General features: G+C 48.0%; 1 protein-coding gene across 4 annotated transcripts in view; it reads left to right on the top strand.

The window, feature by feature from the left end:
* Nucleotides 1-1,353: 1,353 nt before the first annotated feature.
* PIWIL1 (piwi like RNA-mediated gene silencing 1) overlaps nucleotides 1,354-23,197 on the top strand; it is a 51,654-nt gene continuing 29,810 nt past the window's right edge. The window contains exons 1-8 of one of the 4 annotated variants that reach the window (XM_053279097.1): nucleotides 1,354-1,543; nucleotides 4,346-4,445; nucleotides 5,064-5,184; nucleotides 6,832-6,966; nucleotides 14,978-15,192; nucleotides 17,653-17,774; nucleotides 18,602-18,682; nucleotides 19,523-19,720. In XM_053279097.1, the coding sequence (XP_053135072.1) occupies nucleotides 4,365-4,445; nucleotides 5,064-5,184; nucleotides 6,832-6,966; nucleotides 14,978-15,192; nucleotides 17,653-17,774; nucleotides 18,602-18,682; nucleotides 19,523-19,720 (953 nt within the window). In that variant the 5' untranslated portion in view covers nucleotides 1,354-1,543; nucleotides 4,346-4,364. Of the gene's footprint in view, nucleotides 1,670-4,345; nucleotides 4,446-5,063; nucleotides 5,185-6,831; nucleotides 6,967-14,977; nucleotides 15,193-17,652; nucleotides 17,775-18,601; nucleotides 18,683-19,522; nucleotides 19,721-23,197 lie in introns of all 4 variants that reach the window. The other 3 variants (XM_053279094.1, XM_053279096.1, XM_053279095.1) reach the window with 3 other exon arrangements.

Here is a 23,197-nt window from a genome sequence, read left to right as displayed (position 1 = left end):
CTGGGTTAGATTAAAAGCCATAAGTAAACATAGTGAAAAGTTACAAGAAAATAAAAATGCAGCACCCACAAACACACAGTATTTTAACTTTATTGTCCATAGGAAATTAGATGTGAGATTTTTATATTCCTCAGGATGGTTTTGATAACTGTGGTTGCTGTGTATGGGAGAATGCTGTCATAGGAGTATTATTATTATTATTTATTTATTACATTTCTATACCACCCAAAACTTGCGTCTCTGGGCAGTTTCGGTTTACAATTAAAATGCTGTTTATTAAGGGCTAATTATTCTTATGAAGATTACTTTTCTATTTTATTTACATTTTTTACATTTTATATCCCGCTCTTCCTCCAAGGAGCCCAGAGCGATGTACTACATACTTGTTTCTCCACACAACAACCCTGTGAAGTGGGTTAGGCGGAGAGAAAAGTGACTGGCCCAGAGTCAGCCAGCACCAGCAAGTCTCATGGCTGAACAGGGATTTGAACTCGAGTCTCCCCAGTCCTAGTCCAGCACTCTAACCACTACACCACACTGGCTCAAATACATGTCAAATACATACATATTTGTGTATTTATTTATTTATTGTATATTACGAAAAGTGTAATTGTGTGGTGACTGCCAAAAAAATAAAAAATAGGATGGGAGCATTAATGTGGAAGATTTATTTCAGGCATAAAACCTTTCCTTCCTTTTGCACCTCCTCATATGTATTTTGCAGCCACTACTGAATTCCTAGAATCTCCTAACTTGGGGGGGGGGGGTTTCCAACAAAAGATACGCAGCGATGAGGAAAAGGAGCTCTACACATGCTCAGATACCCTTTCTTCCTAACACAGCCCATCATCATGTGCGTTTCTAAGCTCAAACGCATCACTGCATAAGGATCAAAACTCTGCTTTTTAAAATCCGAACCTGCAAAACAAAAACAACACCCACATCCAATTTTGCTAATATGCAAAAGTTTTAAGCTTTGCCGACGGGAATGGCCTAATTAAAACGTTAAGTGCTGGGACTATTTACAATTACGCGCATGAAAAAAAAAATTTTTTTTTAAACCCTCGCCATTTTACATTAGTGCTCCCGGCTGCTAGCATTGAGATTTCTTCGGGAATCATCGTTAATTCTCGGGTCGGCCCTTCGGGAGTTATCGAGGCTTCTCGGCAACAGGAACATCGCTCTGCTCGGAAACTTTCGGTAGGCGGGAGCGTGAAAAGAGTGAGACGCTCACGGCGATCCCGTCGGCCAATCACAGACCAGCGCGCGCAATCTTGCCTTGCAATGCGCCACGAGGACGGGTGTCCGTCGAGTATCACTCCGAGGCGGCGGGAGGAGGAAAAGGGAGGAGGGAGAAAAAGAAAATAATTCTACAGTAATCCCTCACACAGAAGGTGTGGCGCCAATCAGCCGAGCACGTGTTGCGGAGTGATCCCTGGGCGGTCTGGGGTGAAGCGACGGAAAGCCGTTGGAGTGTAGTCCCGGGTGGGCGTGGCTGGCACGGTACTTAACCGCTGGAGCGGCCGGAGAAGTCGAGGCCAGGGTGAGAGCTTGGAGGGTGAGTCTCTGAGCATACACAGAGCGCCCTTTTTCGCCTTCTTTCTCTTGGAGAGCAGCGGGCGTGGAATAAGGTTACCCCACGTCGTTATTTATTTACAACCGTTAAAAGGTGCCCTTTTGCCTGGTTTGTCGGGAAAGGCTTTATTTTATTTTATGAAGGGGGGGGAGGTATGAAGCCCCAGTTAATATGTGAGCTCTTATTCTAACTCCCTTTTGGTATTTAGCTCAGTGTGCGTCTATATCGATTTGTGTCTGTGTATTTTGTATAGGTCGCAAGACATACAATATGCAGGAGTGTGTGAACAATGTATATACAGATGTGTGTGTCAATATACACATGTTCTATGCACACACACATGTTTGAATATAATTTTTTAATTTTTTTTAATTGTAATTTTGTACTGCCCGATATGTATCTCTCTAGGTGGTGTACAAAATTTAAAAGATTTTAAAAAAAAAGGCTTAACTCCCACAAAACCGTCTCATTTGCTAAAGTTGCTAAAACAAATTGTTATAGTTTTCATTCTATTGTATAATCATATATGGTTGTATGTAACTTTTGTGTTAAGTACACTGAACTGATATGGATGTGTGTTCCCAATATTTTATAGCAAGTGTTCAGTAGCAAACCTTCAGCATGTGTGTGTGTTTGTGGGTGGGTGGTGGGGGAAAGAGAGAGTCCATGTGTGGATGACTACTTTTAAAGCTACAAACAGAACTCCATACAAGTATTCTCTGGATCCCAGGATTAAGTTAATCAAAAAAGGACAGTATAAATTGTTGTTGGCTAACAAAAAGAGTTAATGCGTGAGATGTGTTGGTTTATATAACATCAAGCCAAAGCATCTCGTGCATTGTATTGCTGTTTGTTAACAATAAGCTTATGTATAAATATATACATATGCACAACAAAACATGACTGAAAACAGTTGGAGGAAACCAATTTTTATCTGAACGTTTGGGCTCATTCCTTCATTAGCTAGCAACAGATGGATTTTTTCTTTAAAACTTGTGTGAGCACATACACCTTGCAAGAATGCTGTGTTTGAGTTCCAGGGCAGGAAAATAATGATGGACTTTGCATTGCAGATGGATATAAGGATGTATTGTCCAAGTTCAATTTGGTCTTCAAATTTTGCATGTGCAGTTCCTCCACTGAAATTAGCTAAATGCACTACTTTTAAAACCAGAACATGCTGGGGAAAAGGTTTAAATAATTCTTTTTTTGTATTAGAAGAAATTCTGAATAAAACTTTAACTACTATTCTCAGCAGAATTTTAACACTCATGTCCAAAATGACAGCAAACACAAGAGAAGCAGAAGAACCTTCTTGGAGTCAAATTTACTACGGATGGATTCAATAAAATGAATATTGTTTGAATTTGAAACTGTTCTTCCCTTCTGCAAGGATATCATTTTAAAATTTTATATATTTAGTGCCTTGGTTTCTGTGAATGTAATCTATGCAAAATGCATAGTCAAGGGACCTCCTAGTTCAGTTATACAGTGTCCATGTCGTTGTCTTGCGTTAATGTTTTTTGAGTGTGTCTGTGTGTATGCCCTATCTAATTGATAAATTATTTTAACTACTAGTATACAGATACTTATATTCTGTTATCCAACCAAAGTTCTCAAAGTGGTTTACATGTAAAACTGAATAATACATACACATGTGGTTGTGTGTATAGCCAGAGACATTATATGTTTTCTTCTATATGCAGTGTGGTGTGCCTTCTTGATGTGCTTTTATCCCCCTCCCCCCAACTGCTCCCAACGTGTGCTGTTTGGAATGGAAAGGAAGTATAGGAAATTCTAAAATAATTGGATATGTCTATAATTATTGAACAAACTACAGTAATTGCCAGGGGAGGAGGAGCAAAACATAGAAGTACCAATGTGGGAAAAGAACATAAGAACAGCCCTGCTGGATCAGGCCCAAGGCCCATCTAGTCTAGTGTCCTGTTTCACACAGTGGCCCACCAGATGCCTCTGGGGAGTCCACAGGCAAGAGGTGAGGGTATGCCCTCCTGCTGTTGCTCCCCTGCAAACTGTATTAGAAGCATCTTGCCTATGAGGCTGGAGGTGACCTGTAGCCCTCAGACTAATAGCCATTGATAGACCTGTTCTCCAAGAACTTGTCTAAATCCGTCTTAAAGCCACCCAGGCTGTTGATTGTCACCACATCTTGTGGCAGAGAGTTCCTTATAAGAAGAGGAATGGACTAGGATATCTGAAGTTTATTATGAATCTGTGTTGAATTTTGTGCTCATTTAATGATCCTTTTTGCGTTGGAGTTTGTTGTCAGAGCATATGTAACTCTCAGAGCACCATCTTGGTAAAGTTATGTATGCTAAAACCATCTATTTAAGTTGTTTCCTAGAAAGCATTTGGTCTTGGATAATCTATGGTCAAATATTGATAACCATCCTCAGGAGAAAAGAAAAATATCAGGGAAGATTTATTTTGAACAGCAGAAATGGCTGGAAGGGAAGTGGTTGAGCAGTCCTCCCACCTCCTGATGTTCCTGCACTGAAACTCAGTCTTAAAGTGGGGTTTTTTTGTACTTCAGGAAAGAGGTGGTGGGGTTATGTATACACTTTGTAATTTGACCTTTAATCATCAATACCTTTTGAGTGCCTTCTGAAAGTGCTGCAAGACTCTTGGTTTGCCGTTCAGTGATTGGAATTAAATCATTGTGAGTTACTGAAGTTGGCGTTTTTTGTATGGGTAACATTAACCTCTGGGCATGTAGCAGAATAAAAGTGGATTTTTATCCCATCACAGCTTACTGTCTTGAGGGAAGATGTCTGGCAGAGCAAGAGCCAGAGCAAGGGGAAGGGCCCGGGGCCAGGAGATGACCACATCAACTGTGGGAACTACAACTGTGAGTGTCGAGTCCTGGGTATGCAGGGTGTCTGCTTTTATGTAGTTCTGGGCGTTTTGTGCTAGCTTTAATCTAAAGCCTATCTTGTCCTCCCAAGTTCCCTTGACTGGCTAACAAAGTTGCCCAAAGAAAGTTAACTTAACTCTACTCCAGGTTTGTTCAGTTGAGAGTTTTGTTGTGAGCTGAAGCATAAATGCTCTGCAATAACTCAAGTGACATTTATGTAATAAGGAATTGATGTAACCTTGAGTTGGCTATTTCTGACATTGTATCTTATTTTGTAAGATTTGCAAGATTTGAGATCAACCAGGACTTGCAAATGTTTCTTGTTGAATAATCCAATGAAATGCAGCAGCAGTGTTGCTAACAGTACTGACTTTGAATATTGGATGTCAGAGGTTTGGCAGCAGCATTAATGAACTGTGAATACATTTTTAAAATGCTGTGTTAGAAAGTCTTTCCACTGCCGTTCTGAAGGACAGAAATGCATTGAGTCTTTCTGTTTCCCCCTAAATGTTTAATTTTGTATTTCAGGTTGTTAGGGTGGTGGGGGAAGGAAGATGTTTTTCTATTTCTTTCAGTGTCTTCACATCTCTGGATTTTAATTAAATCCTCTAGACTCAGCCGCCTGGCTATGGGCAAGCTAGACCTCCACAGCCTCAAGCGGAGCCACCAGCAGAAGGAGAACTGATTGGACGTGGCCGTCAAAAAAGAGGGCCTGTTGCACCGAAAACGCAGAGTAAGACAGCACAGGGGAACTGCTGGGTTACTCAAAGGTTCAGTTATCTAAACTGCCCGCACCATTGGAGTAGTCAAGCTACTGCTTGGATTTGCACTTGACTTTCTTCACAAGTTTCATTTAAAGCTATTAGGATTTAGCTTTCCTTACACAAAGAACACATTTGCTTGATAAACTGTTTGCTGTCACTGGCTGCCATCATGTTTGAAGGGGAGTTTAGAAATAGGGTGGGTGTCGTAATTTAAGAGTTAAAATTCTTATCTGGCAACTGTAAAGCACACCCATCTGCGTTTCTGTATGGTATGCTTACTGCAATAGGAGATAGGAAGCTGCTTTATATGGAGTCAGACCATTGGTCCATCTAGCTCAGTATTGTCTACACCAGAGTTTCTCAACATGTGGCCCCCAGATGTTACTGGACTTCAATTCCCATAATCCCCAGCCCCAGTGGCCTTTGGTTGGGAATTATGGGAGTTGAAGTCCAATTCCATCTGGGGACCCACACGCTGAGAATCCCTGGTCTACACTGACTGGCATTGGCTCTCCAGGGTTTTCAGCAAGAGCCCTACCTGCAGGTCCTAGGGAGTGAATCTGGGACCTTTTGCATGCAAAGCAGATGCCCTACTACTGAGCTACAGCTCCGTCCTCTAATGGGGAATACCTTAACACACCCATCCAAATGCAAACCAGGGCAGATCTTCCTTAGAGAAGGGGACAATTCATGCTCGCTACCACAAGGAAAGCTATCATCCTTGAGAAGCTTGCATGCTCCCATATATTGGGCTGGTATAATGTCCACTTAACATCTCATCTTGTGCAGTTGTAAGGGTTGTTCCTGAGTAGCACTGGAAGTTGTATTGCTGCTGTAGGAGAAGAGGGTTGCTCCTAGGGGTGTGCAAGCTGCACTTGATGTCAAACTGGCTTGGTTCAATGGGTTCAGTGTTGGACTGGTCCCAGCCAGTCCAAGTTTGAAGTGAGCCAATTCGGAGCTGTATGGGTAAAGGGGAATCTGGTAAGGATTCCCCTTTGCCAGCATAGGGACAGGGGGGCTGTTTTAACCAGAGAGGGGGCAGGAGGGGAGTGGATGCTTATTTATAATTGGAAGTTGCGGCGGCCTGGTTTGGGCCCATGCACATATGTGGTCACTAAAATGGCCTCCTCGCGTTCGCAGTGGTCATTTGTGTGACCACCCAATGTATGCATATGTGGAGGCCATTTTAGTGACCTTCACATGTTTGCAAGGGCCTAAAGCGGATTGCCGTCAGCCGGGCTACTTGGGAAGGCTGGGGGTGGGTGGGATCCGCTGCTTCCCCCTGGCCACCATGGCTTCTAATTGTAAGTAAGCACTCACCTCCCGCCCCCTCTATGCTTAAAACAGTCCTCCTGCCCCAGTGTTGGTAAAGTGGAATCTTTACCAGATTCCCTTTTACCAGTATAACTTTGAGCCGGTCAAACTGGCTTGGTTTGAACCCAAACTGGGTCTGGTTTGACCAGGCCAAGTCTGGGTTGGCTCAAATCCAGTTTGGATTGGAGACAAACCAGCAAATCCAGTTCAAGGGTACCCCAATACATCATGATGATCACATGTTTGTTTCTTTATATGTTCTGATTACTGACCTAAAGTCTTGTTAACTGTTTCTGCTAAAGTGGCATCAGAAGTTCAGATTTCGGCAGGATTTCAAGAAATGACACTGGGCGACAGAGGTGGCCGTCGCAGAGACTTCCATGATCTTGGTGTAAATACTCGTCAATCAATGGAACATGTCAAGGAATCCAAGATGGGCAAGTGGTTCTTCAGAACATTTCAGACATGCATCATGTGTTGATAAATACAAAATTATTAAAACATGAACAGCTTAAGGGCTGTCTCAGAATCCAAGGTAGGACTAATCCGGCAATGGCCAATTGTGACACATCCACATTAGCCCATTCTCCAGCAGATGTGTTAGAAGACACATAGTGTCTTCCCATTTCTCTGGAGACTTTTATTTCCCCCCCTCCTGTCTAGACCCCCACCCTTATGCTGTGTACAAGTGCTGCTGGATGGACAGGATGAGACTGCTAGGAATAGATTAAGTTTACTTAGGATTTGCCTCTTCGATTTTTGATAAGGTAAAGTGTGCTGTCGAGTTGATGTTGACTCTTGGCGCCCACAGAGCCCTGTGGTTGTCTTTGGTAGAATACAGGAAGGGTTTGCCATTGCCATCACCCACGCAGTATGAGATGATGCCTTTCAGCATCTTCCTATAATGCTGCTGTCTAATATAGGTGTTGCCCATAGTCTGGGAAACATGCCAGCAGAAATTCGAACCGACAACCTCTGGCTTGCTAGTCATATCATTTCTCAGCTGGTGTAGGTCACCCAACGTGGGATTACATCCCTCCACATGCTCCAGAAGGCAGGAAGTAGAAAAACTTGAAGGTCCTTAATCCCCTGCATGTGGGCGGATCCCTTCAGTTCTACTTCCTGCCTTCGCTCCAGAAGACACATCCAGATAGCTTGCTTCTTGGTCTTTGGCTTTTCTTCGCGCTTTTGGTCAGTCCTTTCCATCTTTAGTCTTTGTCTGCTCCCCGTCTTCATCCTCCTTCGTATCTCCGGTACCTATTCCAAAAAAAAAAAAAAAAAAAAATCCTGTTTCTATATTTCTCGCCTTTTTCTGCCCCCCCTCCGTGTCTCCCTCCGAACGTCTGCCTTGCTCTGTCCTGTTCCCCCCCCCCCCCCCCGGAGTGGCCCTCCGACGATGGCAAAGGAGAAGGGGGTCGGCCTGCTAGCACGCAGGGAACACTCAGCCAGGCAACGGTTTTTCCCGCCAAGCGGGCGTGATGAGCAACGACGCTCAAAGAAAATGGCGGTTGATAGAGGGGGCCTTGCTGGCGCCACTGGGCCACAGCGGCTTACCCACAACACTGGAGGCTCGGGGCCGGATGCGATGCAAGGTGCCTCGCACGATCGCCCCCAGAAAGATACCCTGCACACAAAAAGGAGCAAGAAGAAGCGCCACATGGATCGTGCCTATTCCCCTGAGGTCTCGGGGCACCGCGCGGCTGCTACGGCGCACGCGCACTTGCCAGCAGTTGCTCTGGAGGGAGCGGCCTCTCCGGCACTACCCCTCCTGTCTCCTGCGACCGGACGCCATCTCTTGGAAGCTCCGAGCGGTTCGCAGCAGGAACGCCAGCAGACTGCAGTAGCGGAGCTCAGCGGGGAGACCGAAATGCAGCAGGGATCTTTCTCGGAGGAGCGGCGTGGCGGAGCGGAGGACCTTAGCGGCGATTATCCTGCTGCAGCGGTGAGACCGGGGCTGGCGCAGGGGAGTGGGGAAGAGGAGGATTGGTCCCCACCCGGGGTTCCCCCCACTGATTCTGTCCCTCCCACCTCAAGTGCTGGCGGGCTGGGAGGCGCGCTGAGCCCAGCGGCTATGAAGCGGTGGATTGAGGAGGTGGTCCAGAGCTCCCTTCAGGCAGCTCTTAAGAACCGGTCTAGGGGGCGTCACCGAAAGAGAACAGTTACCTGTTCCTCCTCCTCTGAATCTGACTGCGAGGAGCCTCGGAGAAAGCGGCTCAGGCAGTCAACGAGGGTTGAGCCATATCCAGCGCAAGGGGGCACTCACTCTTCAGAGGAGTCGGGTGAGGAGTCCCCCGATGCGTTCCAGCACCCCAGATCTGATGTGGTTTCTTCCCAGGGAAATAGGGACTCTGAGTTTTCCTCATCTGAGGAAGGGGAACTTCCAGAGGAGCAGGGTGCTGGAGTACATAGTCAACGGCTTGCCTTAATGGAAGATGCGCAGCCAGTGATTAATCAGGCCCTTCTAGCGCTGGGGTTGAAGCCTGTCGCTCCCGCAGAGGATGTTCCCCCTTCTAAGGGCTCCTTAGTATTACCCCAGTCTAAATCAGTCCAACTACAGGCGGTTATGCCCGAGGGCTTCGTTAATTCTATCAAGGAGGAGTGGTCAGCTACCTCATCCTCTAAAAGGACCCCAGCTTCTGTTAATAAGCTTTACAATTTTGAGGAGGACACTTTGAATATGCTAAAGGTGCCCCTTACAGATGCGCCCTTCGGGGCTCTGCTCAGTGGGGTGGTAGTCCCAAAGGATGGGGACTCAACGTTTAAGGACTCGGCAGATAGAAAGGCCGAGGCAGCTTTGCGCAGGGCACATGACGCTTCAGCCCTGGCAATTAGGGCCGATACTACAGCCGCCCTTGTGTCCAGGGCGTCAGTCCTCTGGATCGATGAGCTCCTCAATGAGCCTCCCTCGGATCCAGCACGCATGCGCCGTAGGCTTGTTCGCTTACAGAAGGCTGCTGCCCTCGCAGCCGATGCCACCTTTGACAGTGTGCGTTTTTCAGCACGGGCCATGAGGTCTGGGGTGTTGGCCAGACGTAACATATGGCTAAAGTACTGGAAGGTCGATAATACCTCTAGAGCCAACCTAGCAGCTGTACCCTATGTGGGTGGGAAGCTCTTCGGCGACAATGCCCTAAAAGAGGTCTTAGTTGAGACCAAAGACAAGAAAAAATCTCTTCCACTAGGCACACGGAAGGAAGATAGGCCTTTCAGCCGCAGAGCTCCGCAACCCCTTAGGTCCTACCGGCCACAATTCTGCCAGAGAGACTCATTTCAGGCAACTAGACCTCAGTGGAACAGGTCCAGGGGTCAGGGTAGGCAGTATTTCTCTTCCCAGACCCGCCAGGCTTTCTCCCCTCAGTCACGGGGCCCCAAACAGCAGTCCTGACGGTCAGGAGGGCACAGTAGGGGCTCGACTATTGGACTTTTGGCACGTCTGGAAAGGCTCCATTTCAGATGTTTGGGTCCTTTCCATCGTAAGGGGGTTACAAGGTGGAGCTAACCAGCTGGCCCGGAAACAAGTTCCTCATCACCCCCACGTCGAGAAACCCCCCAAAACACAGGGGCCTACTCTTAGCTATACATCACCTGCTGGACATAGGGGCCGTAGAGAGGGTTCCTGCTCCCCAGAGGGGGCAGGGAATATACTCCATAATATTCACAGTGCCAAAGAAAGACGGCTCGGCAAGAGCTGTATTAAATCTCCGACCCGTCAACAGGTTCGTGCAGAAGAAAAAATTCAGGATGGAGACACTGCGCACCATCTCCGAGGCTCTTCAAGAGGGGGACTTTTTGGCGTCCATCGATTTGCAAGACGCATATCTCCACGTCCCCATTCATCCTCGCAGCCGGCCGCTGCTGAGATTCTGCTACGGGGGCGACCATTTTCAATACCGGGCTCTTCCTTTTGGCCTGTCGTCGGCGCCCAGAGTTTTCACGAAGGTGCTGAGCCCTCTGATAGCCGTCCTCCGCACAGAGGGTGTCCACCTTTATTGCTACCTCTACTTGCTACTTCGAGCGAGGTCAGCGGAGGCGGTAGAAGCAGCGCTGGGCAAGACCATGTCTCTTCTGAAGACACACGGTTTTCTGGTCAACGTGGGCAAGAGCCACTTGACTCCGTCACGGCGCCTTCGCCATCTGGGCATGATCATCGACACCTCGGTGTGCAAATTGTTCCTCCCCCCCGACAGGATGGAGGTTCTTTCGTCCCTGGTACGATCATTGGTGAAGCATCCTGCAGTGAGCCTGTTACGCCTGGCGCGTCTCCTCGGTCTCATGGTGGCGGCCATGGATTCGGTCCCCTGGGCGAGATTTCACCTACGTCAGCTCCAGTGGGCCCTACTGCCTTTTCAGCATCGTATTGCTCTCAAGCAAGACAAGAGGATCTTCCTGTCGGGGCCTGTGCTGGAGTCACTTGCCTGGTGGACAGTACACGAGAACCTGTGCAAGGGCAGGGCGTTCGTGGAGCCCAATCGCATCCTGCTCACTACGGATGCCAGCCTGTCGGGCTGGGGGGCACGTTGCTTGAACAAATCAGCTCAAGGGCTATGGTCACCTTTGGAGGCGGCCCACAGTATCAACTGGCTAGAGTTGAGAGCAGTGTACCTGGCCCTGTTGGCTTTCTTCCCTAGTCAAGGGGAGGAACGTCCTAGTATGCACAGACAATACATCTACCAAAGCGCACATCAACAGGCAGGGGGGAACAAGATCCAGATCCCTCTACCTGCAATCAGTAGAGCTGTTGTCGTGGGCAGAGTGCCACCTGACGTCGATTCTGGCCCACCATGTGAGCGGTGCATCCAACATTCAAGCAGACTGGTTGAGTTGCCGGGACATTCAACCGGCGGAGTGGGCTTTGCACCCGTCGGTGTTTCAGTGGATAACCTGCACCTTGGGGCTCCCGCAAATAGATCTCTTTGCCTCGAGGGAGAACAAGAAGCTGCCCAGATTCTTCTCTCGCTTTCCGACGGAGGGGGCAGAGGCGACGGACACTCTCTCAGTGCAGTGGCCTCCGTGTCTGCTATACACGTTTCCACCAGTACTGTTACTCTTGCGATGTCTCAGAAAGCTGAGGGATTCTCACGCCTGCCTGATCTTGATCGCCCCGTTCTGGCCAAGGTGGCCGTGGTTCTCCGAAATAGTGGAGTTGGCGCAAGGGCACCCGCTAAGACTGCCTTCTCGACCGGATCTGCTACAGCAAGGGCCCGTCGTTCATCCAGACCTGGACTGGTTGCAACTGACCGCCTGGAAGCTGAGAGGACAGCGTTAAAGAAAGACCATCTTTCGGAGAGTGTGATTGAGACGATTTTGGCCTCTCGAAAAGCTTCAACTAATAAGATCTATCAGTCCACGTGGAGGAGCTTCCTGAGGTGGGCAGCTAGGCGGTCTCTTGATCCTGGGCGTTGTAAATTGAAGGAGCTGTTGGAGTTCCTTCAGGACGGTCTGACCATGGGGTTGAAGCCCAATACGCTCAAGAGGCAGGCTGCGTGCCTGGTTCAGATGCTGTTTCCACACCGACAGTCGTCCCAGGCACATCATCCACTACTAAGGAAGTTTCTTAGAGGTGCCAGCCACTTGTCACCACCAGTATGTCATCGATTTCCGACATGGGATCTCCATATTGTCCTCCGGGGGCTGCAACTTCCTCCTTTCGAGCCCCTCCGCTCCATTTCACTTAAGCTACTATCCTGGAAGGTAGCATTCCTTGTGGCAGTTACCTCGGCTAGGAGGGTGTCGGAACTACAGGCGCTCTCTGTAAAAAGTAATCTTGTGTATTTTTTCAAGGGGCGCGGTGCGTCTCATACCGGATCCGTCGTTCTCACCTAAGGTGAACTCCTTTTTTCATAGAGCAGCCGACATCTATTTGCCTTCGTTTTGTCCGGATCCAAAACACCCTTCTGAAAAAGAGTGGCACTGTTTGGACGTGAGGCGAGCCCTAAAAATTTACATAGAGCGGACAGAGGTGTTTAGGAAATCTGATGTGCTTTTCGTGGCTTTTAAAGAGACTAAAAAGGGCACTAAGGTGTTGAAGGCGGTCATCGCCAGGTGGGTTAAATCCTGCATTGTAGAGTCCTACAAGGTTCAGGACCTGCCTGCTCCGGGTCAAGTCATGGCTCACTCGACGAGGTCGGCGGCAACTTTGGCGGCATTGTCTTCTCTAGCCTCACTGGATGAGATCTGCAAGGCCGCCACCTGGTCTACGCCCTTTATCTTCTCTAGGCACTATAAGCTAGACGAACATTCTGTAGCCAGGGCTGCTTTTGGTCGGAGGGTTCTCCAGAGGGTCCTTCCGGGGCTGTAAATCTGTCTAGTTTTTCTCTATGCTGTCCCTCCCGTGGTTGGTGCTGTGGTATCTCCCACGTTGGATGACCTCCTACACCAGCTGAGAAAGGTACATTGGTACTCACCGTGAAGGTGTCTTCTGGCTGGTGTAGAAGAGGTCACCCAAGGCCCACCCGGGTTGTTTTTCTCCGTCACATTGTTCAGTTCTTTGTGTGTTGGATGCCGTTGTGCCCTATTGGTGCATCTGTCTCGCTTACCTGGGCGTGGCTTATGTGTTTCTTTTATATTCAACATTAATGTTTGATCTGAAGTTTGAGCTTTTGTAGTTACTGAAGGGATCCGCCCACATGCAGGGGATTAAGGACCTTCAAGTTTTTCTACTTCCTGCCTTCTGGAGCATGTGGAGGGATGTAATCCCACGTTGGGTGACCTCTTCTACACCAGCCAGAAGACACCTTCACGGTGAGTACCAATGTACCTTTCCCTTCCGCACCATTGGCCTTGATTTTTGGTAGTATTGTTCTGTCTATCTATCCGTCTGTTTGTTCGTTTACAAGTTGGTAGGGGAAGGGGGTCCCAGCTCCTTCCCCTAGGTGCAAGCATGTTTGGTCTTGGCCAAACCTCATGAGAAGAACCATCTAGTGCAGGATTAAGTCATACAAGTGATTCTTGTGTGATGAAGATGGATCCTGCTCTGAAGTGGATCACTCTCAGGAGGGTGCTTGGCCTGGTAGCCCATGCCTGTAGGGTTTTACTGCCCAACCTGGTTGACAGTTCCACCAAAGCCCCAGGAAGGGTCCCTCAGCAACATCCCTCCTGGTGAGAATATAAGCACGCCTTAAAAGAGTCTGCTGTCTCCACAACACATCTCCATGCTCAGTTTAGCTTCTCACAGTCACCTGGCTAGCCATGAAGTGTTTCAATCCACAAGTGTCTCCTCCCAGAGTGCCCCACGGTAGCTGGTTTGCATTTGCCGCAGTGTTGTGCAGTCGGTGCTGATTAGCCTGAAACATAGGATTCATTTGGTCTCCTTCTCTGCCCACCCAACCTGAAGCCCTTTGAACACCTGAAGCAGCCCAGACTACTTTGAAGTCTAGAAGGGTTGGGTGCAAGGGGGAAGGTGCAGAGTATGAGATCTTTTGTTAGCCAGGGGTGCCGGGAGCCCAACAGCAGCGGGGGCCCCGATATAGCTGGCAGTGCACTCAAACAGAGATCTGAAACACATTGGTGTTTCTGTTTTCTCTGGTGGACTGGCCTTCTCATTAGAAGGCTAGCCCCTCGGCTGGCAGACTGACACGAGGATGAGAATGTGTTGGTTATTTCTCACTGCTTTGTCCAGGTCTGCTAGCTTGGTGGCACGCTTGGTCACAGTGAACCAATCCTCAGAATCCTTTGCCTGCCTCAATATAATATTCCCTCTTAGTAAGTCAATAGATCTGTTCCTGGAGTACCAGATGAGCAGCCTCGGCCCTCGGGTATGACCCTTGGCCTCCCCCCCCCAAACAAAGAAATGAAACTCCATTGATAACATCTGAGAGCCCCAGGAATGGGGCGATCGCTGAAAAGGTTCCTTGCACAGGTGTCTGTTTTTCTTACTTAAAGCGTGCTTTCCCCAATGCTGTTCTGACCCCTTTTAAATGCAGGGGCGGGTGCAGCATCCCTGTTGCCAAGCAGCGGTAGGAGGAGCAAGGAGACAGCAGAGGGCGGGGCATCAGCTCCAAGAGGCAGCCAGCAAAAACATGGCTGCCCTAGAACTGACACATATATGAGCTGCTCTGAGCTGGCCTCCCTAGTGGTGGGAGGCCCGCACAAAATCCACTTCATAGCAGTGGCAGAATTCAGATGACACAATGTTTCCTTCTAACCTCAGGATTTGGTAGCGAAATTCACTACAAACTGAGGGCCCAAATTCAGTTTTGGGAGCAAAAACAGGGCTGTAGTTGGGTGATGAAACTGCAGCTTCACGCTTTTGGACAATCACAAACTCATACTTCTGACAAGTTTACCGCTGGTTTGGTATTTTGTCCAAATGGGGCCTTGGTCAGCTGTTGTATGAGAAAGTGATGCATTCTAGTTCATAGAGTGGTTTTGGGTATACAGTTGACTGAGAGCTATTGAAACACCGTTATTGATAATAGAAGGCAAATAACAGTTGACACTCTTCTTTAGGTGCTTCGGGGACTATAATAAGATTAAGCACAAACCATTTTCGACTGACTTCACGTCCTCAGTGGGCCTTGTATCAGTACCACATTGATTATAATCCTCAAATGGAAGCCCGGCGGCTTCGTTCAGCATTGCTGTTTCAGCATGAGGACTTAATTGGAAGAACGCATGCTTTTGATGGGACCATTTTATTTTTGCCAAAGAAACTGGAAAACAAGGTATGAGATCTCATAACAGTGCTTTAGAATCTTGGCAGGATTCAGAAAAACACAGCAATTCATTGTTGTACACTGAATTGTTCAGAAAGCTCTTTTCTCTGTATTTTCTTATTAATCAAGCTGGTTAGAAGTAAAATCTTGGTAGAAGATGCTGTGTCTGAATCTTGACTGAAGTTTGGAGTGGAGGTCACTCATTGTGGGTTATCCCACCCGCTTGCTCCAGAAGGCAGGAAATATGTTCTTGAAGAGACCCTTAACTACCCCACAAGGGGTGGTCCCTTCCAGTCTTGTTTCCTGCCTTCGCGTCAGTTGGTCAGATAGCTTTTGCCCTCTGTCCTGCTTAGGCTTCTTTACCCTTCTGCTTTTTGCTCTTGTCCTCTTGTTCTACCTTCCTGATTTTGTGTTGGGTGGCCAGGCAAGGTTTACAGGTGTTGAGTTGTACTCTGGGGGACCTCTTGCACTTCTTGTAGGATGGCTTGTCTTTGGGATTGAAAGTGGCAGCATTTAAGAGGCAGGCGGCTTATCTTACGCCTATGCTTTTCCCTGAGGGGGTCTCTGTTGATCCGCTTCTGCAGAAGTTCCTTAGGGGGGCATCTCTGTTGTCTCCTCTAGGGATGTGCACAAAAACACGTGGGTGGCTCGATGGTGGGGAGGGGTGTCGCACTTTAGGGGCTGGGGAGGGTGCACCTACCCCTCCCTCTGCTTTCCCCCCACCGGCACCTGGTATTTCCCAAGTCCTATGGGGAGGCAGCGTACTTCCTTGCCACCCTATTTGCTCTTGAGCCAGAAGTGGCTGGAAGTAGGCTTGTGATGTGTGCACGCTTGCGCACCAGCTACTTCCAGCCACTTCTGCCCCAAGAGCAAATGGGGCAGCAAGTTATGCTGCTGCCCTGTAGGACTTGGGAAATACTGGGCACTGGTGGGGGAGAAGCAGAGGGAGGGGTAAGTGCAACCTCCCCCGCCCTTAAAATGCGACCCCTGCCTTCAAATCACTCAGTGCTCGAACCTGTTTGGAGGCCCATAAAAGGGCCCCCGAACAGGTTTGTGCCACATCCCTAGTCTCCTCCAGTGTCTCATAGGTTCCTCTCCTGGGACTTGCATACTGTTTTAAGTGCATTGCATCAGACCCCATTGGAACCATTACACAAGACCTCGTTATGAGCGCTATCGTGGAAGGTGGCGTTTCTGGTGGCAGTTACTTTGTCCAGATGGATCTCTGAGTTTTGCACACTGTCAGTGAAGGATGAGTTATGTATCTCTTTCACTGGATGCAGTACATCTGATTCCGGACTCTTCATTTATTCCCAAAGTCAACTCAGTTTTTCACACATCTCAGGATACTTATTTACCATCTTTTTGTCCTAAGCCACAACACAGGTTGGAGAAGGAGTGGAATAAGCTAGACGTCCGCTGGACCCTGCGGGCGTATATTGATAGGACCAAGGACATTAGGCAGTCGGACTCTTTGTTCTTGTGCTTTCAGGGCCAGAGGTTGGGGCAGCCAGCATTGGCAGCTACTATAGGCCACTGGGTTAGGTCATGTATCACTTTGGCATATGAGATACAACACAACTCCGCTGGGGATTACAGCTCATTCTACTAGATCTGCATCTACTTCTGCTGCATTTTCTTCCACTGCTTTTCTTGAGGAGGTTTGCAGGGCAGCTACATGGAAAGTTCCGTCTACCTTGTCACATCATTATAAATTAGACAGGCACGCTTCCTCCAGGGCAGCGTTTGGCAGATGAGTCCTACACAAAGTCCTCTCAGGGTAGTAGGTTTTTGGTCCAGGCTTGTTCCCTCCTGTGGGTGTGAGCTGTGGTATTACCCATGATGAGTGACCTCCTACACCAGCAGAGAAAAGAACGTTGGTACTCGCTGTGAAGGTTTCCTCTTGCTGGTGTTCGAGGTCGCTCATGCCCACCCGGGAGTTTTTGGGGCCCAAACTTGCCACCTGGATTGGACTGGGGGAGGGGGTAGGTTTATCGTTCCTTCACCCCCTCTGGTGGTTTTTCCTCTGTACATTGATTATGCGTTCATGTACATAGGGTTGTCTATGTTGTCAATTGTTTCTATTTCCTTGCATTTGCTGTTTGGTTCTACCTCTGTTTTGATGGTGGCTTTTCAATGGACTGGACTCAGGCTTTTCAATGGACTGGAAGGGACTGCCCCTTGTGGGCTAGTTAAGGGTCTCCTCAAGAACATATTTCCTGCCTTCTGGAGCAAGTGGGTGGGATAACCCACGATGAGTGACCTCCATAACACCGGCAAGAAACAACCTTCACGGTGAGTACCAATGATCCTTTCTATGGTTAGAGATGTCTGAGCTGTTTGTCTCTGGGTATGTCATCACTTTATGTGCCTGAATCTATTAATCTGATGCTTTTAAACTTTCAGTCAAGTCATATCTTCCTGGTGGTTAATTCCAATATAAGCATAACTGCCATTTAACATTCTTAGGTCACTGAAGTGTTTAGTCGAAGTCGGCAGGGAGAGAACGTGAAGATCACCATTACGTTAACCAATGAATTGCCATCTACTTCGCCTACATGCTTGCAGTTCTACAACATTATTTTTAGAAGGTGGGATTTAGGTGTAAATTTCCTCCTGCTAAAGAAGCTAATGCAAATGATAGGACAGCAGTGTTTCTTTGCCATATGTTCTTGATGGTCAACAGAGCCAGATGCTTGTTCTGTATATGCAGAGAATCTGCTAGGTGTCTAGCTTTTATTTGAATGTCACTTATTTCCCCTTCAGTGGAGGAGGGCATCCTGGAATGGCTTGTGCTGTCTTTGCATGCTGCATGGAGAGGGCTTCTAATTCTTTATCTTTGTCCTTATTGGTGGGTGGCGCAGCCCTGAAAATGATGAGATTTTGCAGCTGCCCCAGTGAGCTAAATGCATATCCAGAATTAGTTGGGAGTGGTTTGAGGCACTGGACCCAACACATAAACGTGCATCTGTGTAATCACACCAGTGACAGACAAGATGTTACAAGTGCGCATCCTGTCGTGGCTTCTCCATTGTTGTTGGAGATGCTGTCTTGCTGCTGCTGCAGCAGTAAGTTTTGGCACTCTTTTGTGCTAGGATGTGGTTGGGAGGAGGAGATGCAGAGTGTAAAGAAGATGGAGCATGTAGCTGTTCCTGGTTGATTCTTCCATTTAGGAGCCATACATGAATCACAAGTGCTGCTTGTGATTCTTGTGCAATGATTTGGCTATCCCTGACATAAGCCATGGTGTTCATATTTTGTAGTGTTGCAGTGCCCTTTCTGAACTGTGATGCGTGTCCTTAGACTTGTGTTGGAAAGGTCATGAACAAGACATGGCCCAGCCTGTTTCCTGAGTTGCTTATGCTGTGAGTTGATAGCACTCTTCGTGATCTTACCACACTAACTCTTCCTCTTTCAGACTGTTGAAAATGATGAACTTGCAGCAAATTGGGCGAAATTATTATAATCCAAGTGACCCCATCAGTATTCCCAAGCACAGGTAAATAAAATGGGACACGAATCTTCTGGTAGACACGTTTAATTTTTGTGTGTGATGGGCACATACAAAAGTAACTTAAGTTATGATTGTTCAGTCTTCTGTAGTTTTGGTTTAAACAGCTTAATAAGATGAAATGCTGCCTTGAGTTTGTCTGTACTATATGTTCTTTTGCACACATCTGCTTATGCCAGACCAAACGCACAGCCATCAATGGTCTGACTGGCTTTATGTCATGTGCTCACCATGTCACCATTGGTGGTTGGTGCTGCTGGGAAAGGCACATTCCATGACCTTTGAGCTCAAATCTACACATCTTCTGGGCAGAACTCCACACACATTCTCATTGCCATATCTGGGACTGGCCTTTTGTCTCCCCTTTTTGACCTTCTTTATTCTCCCAAACAATTCTAAGTTATTTCAGACTTTGAGCCCTTGCAGATATGATTACTGACAAATTGGGGGAAATGCTGCAATCTGCCTAAAGAGAAAGCAGGATATGAATCGAGATGCTTGAATCCTGCAGTACCTTTTTCTCTCTGCATGTGAAAGAGGCTTTTATCTTAGAGAGAGACATATTGTGTAACAGTTCTGACATGAGCAAAATGGGGATGGGGCCACAGCTCAGTGGCAGAGCATCTGCTTTGCATTTAACCGTCCAGAGATGTAAGTTTTGGGTCTTGTAAGAGGGGAAACTTTTGGGGGATGAGGGTGAGTTTGGGTCTGCCCGGCAAACTCCTTATCTCCTATTTTCACAGCCAGATTCCCCTGTGCTTCTGTATAAGGCATGAGTTACTGAGAAACCATCTGTCACTTGTGAATGTTTGATTTCTTGTCTGGCAGGCTGATGATTTGGCCAGGCTTTACAACTTCCATCCTGCAGTATGAAACGAGCATCATGTTGTGTACAGATGTGAGCCACAAGGTCCTCAGGAGTGAAACCGTGCTGGATTTCATGTACGGCTTGTATGAACGGGTGGAAGAACAGAGGTTCAGGGAAATCTGTGCCAAAGAGTTGGTTGGCCTGATTGTTCTTACAAGGTAAGACCCCTGGATCATTTTGTCTTGGAAGGGGGTGGTTGATGACGCAAAAGATCAGTTCAACCCGTGTTTGTAGGATCTGCTGCAGTCTTGGCCCAGGGCTATTCAGGCTGCATGAGAAACTGTGGCTTGACCCTAAAACCAAACAAGTACTCCCTCCAGCCTCCCTCACACATGATCCCAGTTAAGTGACAAACTACTTGTTCCATCAAAACCTGGCAAACTGGCTGGCTACTAAATCCAGATTGGAAGCCCAATTGCCATGTGTGTGGCATGTGTTATCTGCTTGTTTTTGTGATATCTAAATAGCCCCCAAGTGAATTGCAGTCTGTTAGCAAAGAGGGATTACTTTGTCTTGTGCATGAAGCTTAGTGGTGGAATAGGCTCATGATTCCTCGGTTGCCCAAGGGGAGGAGAGCTGGTCTTTTGATAGTGTGCATGAATTGTCCCCTTTGCTAAGCAGGGTCTCCTTTGGTTTGCATGTGGATGGGAGACTGAGCGCTGAAAGATATTCCCCTTAGAGGATGGGGCTATAGCTTGGAGGTAGAGCATTTACATGCATGTTGAAGGTCCCAGGCTCTCTCCCTGGCAGCATCTCCAGGTAGGGCTGGGAAAGTCTCCTGCCTGAAACCTTGAAATGCTGCTGCCAGTCAGTGTAGACAATGCTGAGCTACTTGGAATAAAGCAACTTCCTGTGTTCCTTGGTGGTTGACTTCTTAAGACACACGAAAGTTGAGAGCCATTGATCACAAAACCAGATTAGTTTGGGTTGACAATAAGAAACCATAAAGAAGGGATTCTGTTAAGATAATATATGTGTTGGTGCTGTGTACGTATAGATTCCCTGAAACATAGCTGAGTGCTTCCCAGACCTTCAGCAGACTTGCATTCTTCCTGGGCTGTGAGTACTCTAAATAGGAACACCAACTAAATTTCAAAATAGTGAAGAAATGAAAATCTATTTCTGCTTTGGGATATAATTTGCTAATCCTTTAATTGTATCTGAACTTGAAATAATTGCTATCATTATAGCCTACCTATCCTGTAATTTCAGGACAATTTGCAGCACTGCTCTAAGACTGTTTCTCTATCTTGAAGGCTAATGCACAAAACTGATAACATTCAATGAGGCTGTTCTCATGCACAGCCTAACCTGTTGTGGGTTAGGCTGCATGTGAGAAATGCCAGGATTGTGCCCAATCCAGTGGGGCAATGCTACCTAACCTCACTATTCTCCCTCAGAAGAGGGTTGTATCCACCAATAGTATGGTTTGTCTTGATCTCCTGCTCCAGGCAGGGCCAATCAGAGTTTTTCTCATGATTAGGAGGGAGGGACAATCACCTCAACCCCAGTTCTTTGCTGTCTCGCTCCTAAAGGTCACTAAAATATGTTTGCTCCATATATTTTTTTCTTGTGTTGAGCATCTTCAGACTTATTGTCTCCCTCCCCGCCGCCTTTCCCTATGTTGGCTATGGCAGTCAGAGGGATCCAGGGAGACAGCCTGCCGACAACCTCTGCTGTGGCGCTTCATGCCCCCACCAACATGGCCATTAGTGCCCCGCGTAGCGAAAGAGGTTTCCCCCTCTCTTTCGGAGGATTCGACTTGCCAGGCTGTTTGTTGGGCCGAATGGGTGGAGACATCCTCTCTTGCCACCGTCCTTTGGAAAAAGAAAGCTGCAAAATCTAAGGATAGCAAAGACTAAAGTGGGAAGCCATAAACCTAAGACCCTCAGCTGGGAAGCTTTGCCAGTGGAAAAGGGGGCTGACGCCTTGACTGTAGCCGAGTGGCAGAGCTTGTGAGGTACTGCACCAAGCAGACAGCCAGAAGGCATGGGAGCAGGTGCGCTCAGGCGAAGGTCCAGCCGCCAAACGTCCTTGCCCTTCAGGGGTGGTTATGCAGAAAGGCGATGGGTGGTGGTGGTGAGGATGATATACCCATGGGTTTTGTGGCATTGCTCTGCCAGGTAATGGAGGCGGAGCTCTGAAAACTGCCCTGGCCTCAGGTTCCCACCCTTGCCACTTCTCCTGCAGTGCCCACTACAGGTGCAGGGTTTGACTTGGAGGACAGGGGGTGCAAGGATGACAGCAGTGCCCTAGTCCTACATGCGTCTGGTCACTCCTCAAGCGGGAATCGCCGTAACCCACCGGTTCTTGCCCCACATGGGGCTCCAGCGCTGGCTGCAGAAACTCCAGTGCCAGCTGACTCGGACTGTCCGAGTTGGACAGGGAGGCAGGGGAGCTGTTGGGTGGGGGATGAAACAGTGCCTTCACAGTCTGCATCATATCAGCTGTTTACTCTGGCTGATTTTCCGGTGCTTCCCCATAAGGCTTGCAAGAGCCTATGCTTAGAGGGAACTATTCGGTCAGCGCCTGAGCAACCAAAGCGGGATCCTGACGTCTGTCCTTCTATGCCGGCGCCAGATGTGTCAGATCCATGTCCAAAGCTGTTTTCAAACATTCAGGCAGAGTGGGACAGACCTACAGAAAGGAAGGGCCTCCCCCTACGGTTAGGCGATGCTATACTTCAGCCAAGCCGATGATGTAAAAAATGTGCCACCCATAGACACAGAAGTGGCTCCCTTGGTGATGGCCGTGCTCCCTAAGGATGGGAATGAGGTCCTTAGAAATTGGGAGAATAAGAAATGAGACCCTGCTTTGTGCAGGTCGCATGAGGCTACGGCCCTTCTGTTGTGAGCCTCTATGGCCAACTCCATATTTGCCAGGGTGTCTATTTTGTGGGTGAAGGAATTATTGCCATTTGTTCATCCTGAGCTTCTAAAGATATGCCAGGGGTTCAATAAGCTGGGCAAGGCGGTGGCCTTTATGGCTGATTCTTCATTGGATGCTACCCAGCTGTCTGCTAGGATTATAGCCTTGGATGTTACCATTTGTAGGATGCTATGGTTAAAGAACTGGAAGGTCAATCAGAAGTTAAGGAGCAACCTAGCCAATTTGGCCTTTAAGCATAGGAAATTGCTCGGTGAGGCATTAGAGCTCATTTTAATAGACAAAAGATAAAAAGGATATGCCCTCTGCTACCCAAAAGGAAGAGTGCAAGTCCTTTCCGTCTAAGTCTTCTCACTCTAGGGAGTTTAAGCAAAGGTTTCAGTCCCGGCAAGGTAAGCAGGACAGGTTTGCTTGGTCCAAACCAAAATTTTCCTTTTGAGATAATTCCTCTCACGAGCCCCAGCAAGCTGGGCTTCAAGTGAAACTCCAACCAGTGACTTGCCTCAGGCCGGGCCTCCAGGCCCTATGCAGGTGGGGGGCAGTTTACAGGCTTTTGCACACATTTGTGGTTGATGTGCAAGGGTCCTCCAGACCATCTCTCAGGGTTACTCCTTGGAACTTGCTTCCCAGCCCCCAGATTGGTTTCTCCCCTTCCCGAGGTCACAAAGGAGAGTCAGGCATTCCCTGATGCTGGGTGCCATACGCCACTTGCTACAGATTCACACCATTGAACCGGTACCGGCAGATAG

The sequence above is a fragment of the Hemicordylus capensis genome, chromosome 15 (assembly GCF_027244095.1).
Source record: "Hemicordylus capensis ecotype Gifberg chromosome 15, rHemCap1.1.pri, whole genome shotgun sequence".
In the NCBI taxonomy this organism is placed as follows: Eukaryota; Metazoa; Chordata; class Lepidosauria; order Squamata; family Cordylidae; genus Hemicordylus; species Hemicordylus capensis.
This window is presented reverse-complemented; position numbering and strand designations above follow the sequence as displayed.